Source organism: Etheostoma spectabile, chromosome 8, assembly GCF_008692095.1.
Source record: "Etheostoma spectabile isolate EspeVRDwgs_2016 chromosome 8, UIUC_Espe_1.0, whole genome shotgun sequence".
Lineage (NCBI taxonomy): Eukaryota > Metazoa > Chordata > Actinopteri > Perciformes > Percidae > Etheostoma > Etheostoma spectabile.
Window position 1 is genome coordinate 25,288,951 of NC_045740.1, and position 7,528 is coordinate 25,296,478.

A 7,528-nucleotide genomic window follows, 5' to 3' on the forward strand; every position below is an offset into this window, starting at 1 on the left:
AAAAACTTGACGAGAGCCGTCTAGTGCTGTGGTGTGGTCGGAAACCCGACTGAAAGGTATCAAAACTGTTGTTTAGTGACAGGAAATGGCTGAGTTGTAGAAAAAACGCTTTTTCAATGATTTTACTTAAAAACGGAAGGTTGATATCGGCCTATAGTTGCTCATTAGTGATGTGTCTAGATTGTTCTTTTTAAGAGTGGCTTGATTGCTGCAGTTTTCAGGGCCTGTGGAAAGTACCTGAAAGAAGAGACAAGTTCACAATCTGTAGAAGTCAGAAGCCAAACAAGTCGAAACATTTTTGAAAAAAACCCGTTGGTAGAATATCAAGGCAACAGGAAGGTTTTAGATGTTGTATAATGTCCTCAGGTTTTCATGTTGATTATATGAAATTTTGTCATATTGGAACTAGTTTTGGTTGAACACTGTGACAACACATATCCTGAATTGATATGGAGGCACTGACTGTTTGCTAATCTTCTGAATTTTGTCTTGAAGAAGGATGCAAAGTCATTGCAGGCCTTGGTAGATAAAAGTCAGATGCTAATGGTACTGGAGGGTTTGTTAATCTATCGACAGTAAGCAAACAAGCACGTGAATTATTATTGTTTCTAGAGATAATACAGAGAAGAAGGACGCCTTGCTTCCTCAGTTCCAAATTATAAATGCGAAGTCTCTCTTTATAGGTGTTATAATGGACCAGGAGATTTGTTTTTCGCCACTTTCGTTCAGCTTTCCTACACTCTCTTTTTCTGTTCTCGCCAATAGCATCAACCCTCTAGACAACAGGGTTGATGTTTTACAAGCTTTTTATAAATTAAATCCAGATGGACAATAAACTGTAAAAATGGCCTTAGGTCTCAGAAGGTTAGGGCCTGTTTGGTCGTGCTGCAGGGTGGTTTCCTCATGGTAAGCCCAATCCAACCCCATTTTGATTGGTGTTTTTATTGGTTCTTGTTTAATGATTTGCCCTAGCTCTGTGTCAGTTATTGTGTTTGGACATTTCGTAAGCATATGTTAATAAAGGTTTGAACTTTATTGCTTGCTGCTTTTGTGTTTCTCCATGTTTCTGCCTCGACGTTTGAGTTGAAGATACATACTGTATTTTTATTTTTTCAGTATCAAGCATAGACTGTATAAAAGGTATTAAGAAGGATGATGATCTTGCCTTTCCTGTAGTCACCTCTTCCAGTGCCTGTTTAAAGCACAGACTGTTTAAAACAGGTTCAAGCTGTATTACCTGGAGATATGTAAGATTTGCTGCAGTTTAATTAAACCAGTTTCAAAAGGCAAATAAGTTCAAATATTTTCTTAAATTACATTTTTTTGAAAATCTCACTTGATAAATATGTCAAACATGTCAAGTCTTTACAATTTACAGAAGAATTCTTTGCTTCACACATTCATTACTGTATAGATATTTTTGGGTTTTCCGAGGCCCCTCAAAATTACAAACTCTATCACACTCTTTATGACCTGTGATGTACCGAAGAAATAATACAATCATTTACTTAAGGCTTTCCTGCAACGTATTTATATACACATTCACTATGAGGCATGCAATTTTTATAGACACCCACCCAACACGCTTAATCATCACAAAGAATTTTAAACCTTTCATGTTTGCTTATACACAGATACACTGCCAGTAGCTATAAAGGCTGCTCCTTGGTCATCCACACAGAGCACGCCGTCATCGATCATTGTTTTCATCAGAGAGTGTTGATAGTAGTCAAGAAAGATCGTTGTTGCCATTACTTGCTGAACGGAAGAAAATACAAAGGCTAGTAATAGGAAGATACTAGCTTTGTCAGTTTGGTTTTGTCGTGCACTGATTCGCTATTCAAGGGCCAGCATTCCCCCAATCAGATTGGTCGTTGAGTCCGACTGCCCACTGGCCAATTCCACAAGTGAAATCGGTCAAAAAGGATGTCGAAGGCTCATCTGACTGATGAACACACCAAACAGGCTTGAGTAACCAACCTCGCCAGACTGTCCAACGGCCAATAAACGAGTTTGTGAGTCAGAGCCTTTACAGCGTTAAGTCCTCCTTGTAGTTTCGTCTGTTTTTGCTCAAGGCCTCTGTCAGCTTGGTTTGCATGATCTGCTTGGTTGAGTATAACGGCAGCTCCAGGGTTGAGAAACATGTGTGTGTCTCAGGGTAGTACCGGTCGTAGGAGAGGTCCTGGTCTTGTGGAACTTTGACAGTCATCTTGATCTTTTCCAGAACCGGCACCCTTTCAAAACCTGTCACAAACCCTAGTGGAGGGAAAAGTGGTAATCAGCTAATTTCTTGCGTTCTGCACTACCTTGAAGTCAGACTGCTGATTCATAAATAATTGTATCACTGCTCATGATAAATACAGTTTAACAGTTGTCCAATGTTGGTAAAACATCATTTACTTTCCCACAAAATACTAACCATATAACAAGTGTCAAGAACAAAAAATGTGAAAACTTTCATGATCCATCTATATTGATAAGGCTCTGGGAGGTAAAACAATATTGATAAGTAACTTAATTTGTTTCCAATGATAAGTTGCCTTCCCTTGATTCAACATATATAGCAAGTCTAGTAGTACTAGCAGATGTATTATTTTCTTTACAATACTTACGAAGGAAATCTTTCTTTTGATCCTCAGTTAGTTCCTCAAAAACCTCCCAGAACATCTGTATGGTGGGGTGTGGTGGAGTGGTATTGTACTCCCCCTCATAAACAGTGTTCTAAAAGCAGTGAAACAGACTGTTGCAATTACTTCGGTTAATTTGAAGTATTCGAATCAAGCAGGTGAGGAAGTGATAAATCAAGTGCAGGGGAAACTAGACCTTGAGGAGCTCTTGTTTTGAACCTTACCTGTTTCAGCTTTGCCCAGTCTTGGAAGTCTTTGCCCACCAGCACCTCCTGCAGCTCCTTCGGTCGAAACAGCTTTACCAAATCCCTGTCACACACCTGGAAGAAGCCACGCTTGAACTCTTGAAAGACACTCTCCACTGATGTGTTGAAGGCATGATTCACATAGGCATCCACAAACTCCTTCCTGTTTAGCAGTCAATAAAAGGGTTTCCCCAATTATTAACTGTTCTGTTCCACTTTATTTCAAGCACGAATGATTGAAATCCAAACTCTGTTTATAGTGTATTGTGAATCCATATATCAATACTAATGTCACAAATATTTGAGCACAGTAATTAATGCTTACTTATTTTGACCTGTCACTGGCTTTTCAGGATTGTCAACATCAAGGTCAACTTCTGTCCCATCCCAGGTAATCTGTTGATCAGTTATAAGAAAGAAGAAGATGGTGATATCACTGCTTTGGTAAAAGATAATAGATTGTCAATTGGATATCAGAAGGAGGATAAATGAGAATAGATTATTGACCATCTATAAAAAACATACTTTGAAAACCTCGTAGAGACTTTCTATGACATTGTCCTCGTAGACTTTTAGGATTTCCCACAGACTCCTTGAAACACAAACAAAGGAATATTTAAGATAATGTACATTGTCTACAGTATGATAAGAGAAATCAGCACCTAAAACCAAAAGTGTGTGTGATTTAAATATACAGTCTACATTTCCTCTTACTTTCCAACACATGGGCTGAATTCTATCATATCCACCAGTGAAGGCTTGACACCAAGCAGCTTCTTGAACAGAGTCAATGGGAAGGGTAGGTGTATGATGCACTGGTTGTACATAGCCATTCCACACAGAAGTCCAAACTGGAAGTATCTCTGGACCTCATGCGTTGCCTGTTATTGATGGATGAGACATTTTTTATATCAGAAAAATAGAAAAGAAATATGACATTTCTTTATGAGGTAGGATCTGAATTGAATATTATTGCATTATTATTACATATCAACATCAGAAGGGAATCCATTAAATAGTGATTTCTGAAAAAATATTTTTCTGTATGAAGATGTCTCACTTTGGAAGGGAACCATGCCAGCGTTTTAGAGTCGTTGAACATGAACATCCCATATTCAACTGACACCATCTCGTGAAAGACTTCATGAAAAAAGTCTTTTGTGTAGAGCGGTATATCATCGATTGTATAGTTTTCATCAAAAACAATCTAGAAGACACAAAGGCACAAACTAAGTTTTTCTCTGGGTATTGTGACAAGAGTAACTATACAATAATGCAACTTTAGTGACTTTGACTATCATATCAAAACTTCATAATTACCAAAAGTGGCAACTTGTAGTCAGTGTCACAACCAACAGCCAGTAGTTCAAGGGTGTCTTCCAAAACTGATCCTCGCCTCACGTCCAGTTGAAAGAAAAGATCTTGAGGCAGAAAAATGCCTCCATATTCCCAAATCAAATCAAAGTAGGTGTGTTGCATTGCTTCCTGCTGGAATAAAGTGAAGGATTTCATTTCTCATAGCTTATTTTACCGTTGTTGTGTTGTGTAACTGACGCCTAATTTCAGTGTGTTTCTCACATGGAGAACATATTCTTTCATACTGCAATAATACACACTGAATAAAAAACAGAATATCCTGGTGATTTCTTGATCCTGAAAGTAATGTGTGTAAAGGCTAGTTTGAGGCACAGTTCAAAGCTTCAGTTACCTTGGAGATGTCAGTATTCTTGTCAAAAGCAAATTTCTTTGACTCCAGATCCAACAGAAATGGAAAGCTACAAAGGATAAGTGGCTCAGCATGCATATTCTGAAAGGGAAAAACATACAGGTCTTTCACATTTAACAGTATGTATATGGGCACCATTGAAGATCCCAGATTTTTTGTCTGTACTGTATGTGTCTGAGAAGTGACAGAAACAAAGTAAGACCATGTACCTTGCGTTGTGACCATGAATGCCAAATCTGCAGATCCTCTTGAAGAATTTGTTTGTCAATCACCACACAAAAATCACTTTCTGGCAACCTTCCAGGCTCTGCAATCCTGTTGTTGGCCTTTAAAATAAGTGTTATAGTATGGTTATGGTATAGCAAAGTAAAAAAAAACACATATATTGTAGTAAAAGTTAGTAGGATTACTGTTCAGGGATCATTCTTTGTGACAGTATAGAAAATACAAGTCTATAACTGATACTGACGTTGTACATGTACTGGAGGACTAGTAGCAGGTTTCTGACTCCAGAGTTGCGAGGAACAGGCTTATAGGACAGGATCAGTGAGAGGGCCTGCTTCCACACCTTAACATGTCTAACCATGGTGGAAGGTGACAGTGAGGACCACCAGTCCCCTGAAGAAGACAATATGGAGATTTGCAGACATTAATGTCAGAGAGCATTTAACAGCTGAGCCAATGTTAAGGACATACCTTCAAACTATTAAAGGAAAAATCCTTGAATTTTCAGTCCTGGTTGATTTGAGGACAGCTATGGTTACCAGGGGTATAGCAACTGGGGTTTCAAAATATCGTTCAGCAGCTACTTTGTCAGGAATACAAGAGAACAGCATCTGGTGTATCCGTTTACAGTGCAACCAAACAAACTCATATTGTTTTAATCAAGACAGTTGGTCAATAATAATTGGACTGTGTTCTGATTTCATGCTGCACACAGCGCAAGTAGTTTTCCACGCAACACTTAGTTGGTTATCTTGCTGAAAAGCTGGAGGTGTGCATGTTTGACTACTGTATGTAAAACGTTAAACATGCACACCTCCAGCTATCAATAAAAACTGCTCTATGGAGAGGTAACTGCTGATTATAAATACATTGAATGGCTAATGCAGAAAATATGCAGACAATATATAGTCTTAAAAATAGGGTTTGATTTCATGAAAACTCTAGGATTATAACTTCAATGTGTATAACATTATTAAAAGAACAAGATAAAAATGTGTTTTGCTGATGTTCAATGTGTGGTGGAGACAGTACCTATGACCAGGAGGCTGTCAGCAGACAAGTTTAGAACAGCAGCAGCGACCGCTTTAGAAAGCTTTGTGCTAATTTTTTGCCATTTGTGTCTCTGGATCACATGCAGGAGCTCATTGAGAAGCAGATAGATTCTCAATCCCTCCACTCCCACAAGCTTCTTTTCAAGGCAAGGAAGCAAGTGCAGGACAGCAGCCTCAAGCTGTTAGTTCAAAAACAAGAAAACAAGGAAAAATACTTTTGGATGTTTTTTTAACACACAGCTTAGCGGCCTTATAAATCTCACTGTGCCAATTACAATTATATAGTAGTAAATAAATAAGTAAATAGATAACCAGATATATATGTGTAATTTTATTTATGTTATGAAAAAACATCAATCTTTCACAGAAATACTCCAATTTAAGCACTGTGGCACGCCAGAAGATGGCCTTGAAATATGGGAGTGTTGGTAGTCATGTACACATCCATAGATCCATTTCAGTTACATACCTCTGCGAAAACATTGTCCTTCTTTACCAGTTTCTTGAAAGCTCGTCGTGCAAATGACAAGTTCAAGCCGGAGTACTTTGAAGAAGTCTGGAAATGTTTATCTTTGCTAAAAATACAAAGAAAAAAAGACTAAGCTTACATCCATATTGTATCAGCAGCTCTGTGTAGCACAGTGGTGCTTTGAGATAAGTGCTAGCATGCTAACATGCTCACATTGACAATGCTAACATGCTGATATTTAGCAGGTAGGCTATAATGTTTATTGTGATCAACTTCTTAGTTTAGTACTAAACACAAGGTATAGTTGAGGCTAATGGGACGGTCATTAGTTTTGTAGTATTGGACAAATTGAAAATTTGACCCAATGACGGTGCTAAAATGCAGCCAGGAAATTAACAATGTAATTGAAACGTATCATTTGGGAATTATGAATGTATGTGCCAAATTTCATCACAATCCTTAGTTGAGATATTCCAGTTTTACCGACAGACATTGCTATCGCTAGAGCCATGCTAGCACGGCTAAAAAGTAAATGTTACAATTCACGAGCTCAAAAGAAGGGATGATTATCCACTGTGTTTACCTTTGCTCAAGGAAGCTTGCATTCACACAAGATGCAGAGGAGAACATCCTGTGAATTTCCCTGTGAAGATTTACCAATTTTAGTCGATTTCACTGAGAAAACATTGTTACATATAATAGCTAGGGATCCAAATTAATAGTTTCAGTCATGACACAGTAATTACATATACACTTCTAACGCAATATGCTTACTGTTTTATCTTTTTCCATGACTTTGAATCACATTCAGAGGTCCATTTGTCAATCGCATCATCGAGACAATGCAGTGTTACATTGTTGTTTGTCTCCTCATGAAGGTCCTGCCAAATAAAAAAGTTGGGTTGATGGTCACATCATTATACTGTACACTCAACCATCATGGTCTGTACTGTATGTATTTGTGTTGGTACCTCATTAGACCCGCATGTTGCAAACGAACAGTTTCCTCCTGCAAAGATGTTTCTGACTTTAGGATCATCAGCGGTGTCTGGAATAGTGACAGAATAAAAATGTAATCTCTTTTGTGAAACTATTCATTGCATTCATATTATTTAATTATTTTAGAGATGTAGTTACCCTGGGGCAGTTGAACAGGTAGCGGCACAGACGGATGACTCTCCTCT

The 7,528-nt window shown here is 38.1% G+C and overlaps 1 protein-coding gene across 1 annotated transcript in view; it reads right to left on the reverse strand.

Annotated features, from left to right (window-relative positions):
* Nucleotides 1-1,423: 1,423 nt before the first annotated feature.
* Nucleotides 1,424-7,528, reverse strand: part of LOC116694188 (probable E3 ubiquitin-protein ligase HERC4) — a 13,864-nt gene continuing 7,759 nt past the window's right edge. Inside the window, exons 7-23 of the mRNA XM_032523737.1 lie at nucleotides 7,482-7,528; nucleotides 7,316-7,392; nucleotides 7,119-7,225; nucleotides 6,928-6,987; nucleotides 6,345-6,450; nucleotides 5,856-6,054; nucleotides 5,068-5,216; nucleotides 4,808-4,924; nucleotides 4,581-4,679; nucleotides 4,193-4,360; nucleotides 3,933-4,079; nucleotides 3,587-3,753; nucleotides 3,398-3,464; nucleotides 3,198-3,268; nucleotides 2,852-3,035; nucleotides 2,613-2,721; nucleotides 1,424-2,256 (exon numbers count right to left, since the gene is read on the reverse strand). The exon at nucleotides 7,482-7,528 is cut by the window's right edge and continues 78 nt beyond it. Of these exons, the coding sequence (XP_032379628.1) occupies nucleotides 2,030-2,256; nucleotides 2,613-2,721; nucleotides 2,852-3,035; nucleotides 3,198-3,268; nucleotides 3,398-3,464; nucleotides 3,587-3,753; nucleotides 3,933-4,079; nucleotides 4,193-4,360; nucleotides 4,581-4,679; nucleotides 4,808-4,924; nucleotides 5,068-5,216; nucleotides 5,856-6,054; nucleotides 6,345-6,450; nucleotides 6,928-6,987; nucleotides 7,119-7,225; nucleotides 7,316-7,392; nucleotides 7,482-7,528 (2,101 nt within the window). The 3' untranslated portion in view covers nucleotides 1,424-2,029. The remainder of the gene's footprint in view (nucleotides 2,257-2,612; nucleotides 2,722-2,851; nucleotides 3,036-3,197; nucleotides 3,269-3,397; nucleotides 3,465-3,586; nucleotides 3,754-3,932; nucleotides 4,080-4,192; nucleotides 4,361-4,580; nucleotides 4,680-4,807; nucleotides 4,925-5,067; nucleotides 5,217-5,855; nucleotides 6,055-6,344; nucleotides 6,451-6,927; nucleotides 6,988-7,118; nucleotides 7,226-7,315; nucleotides 7,393-7,481) is intronic.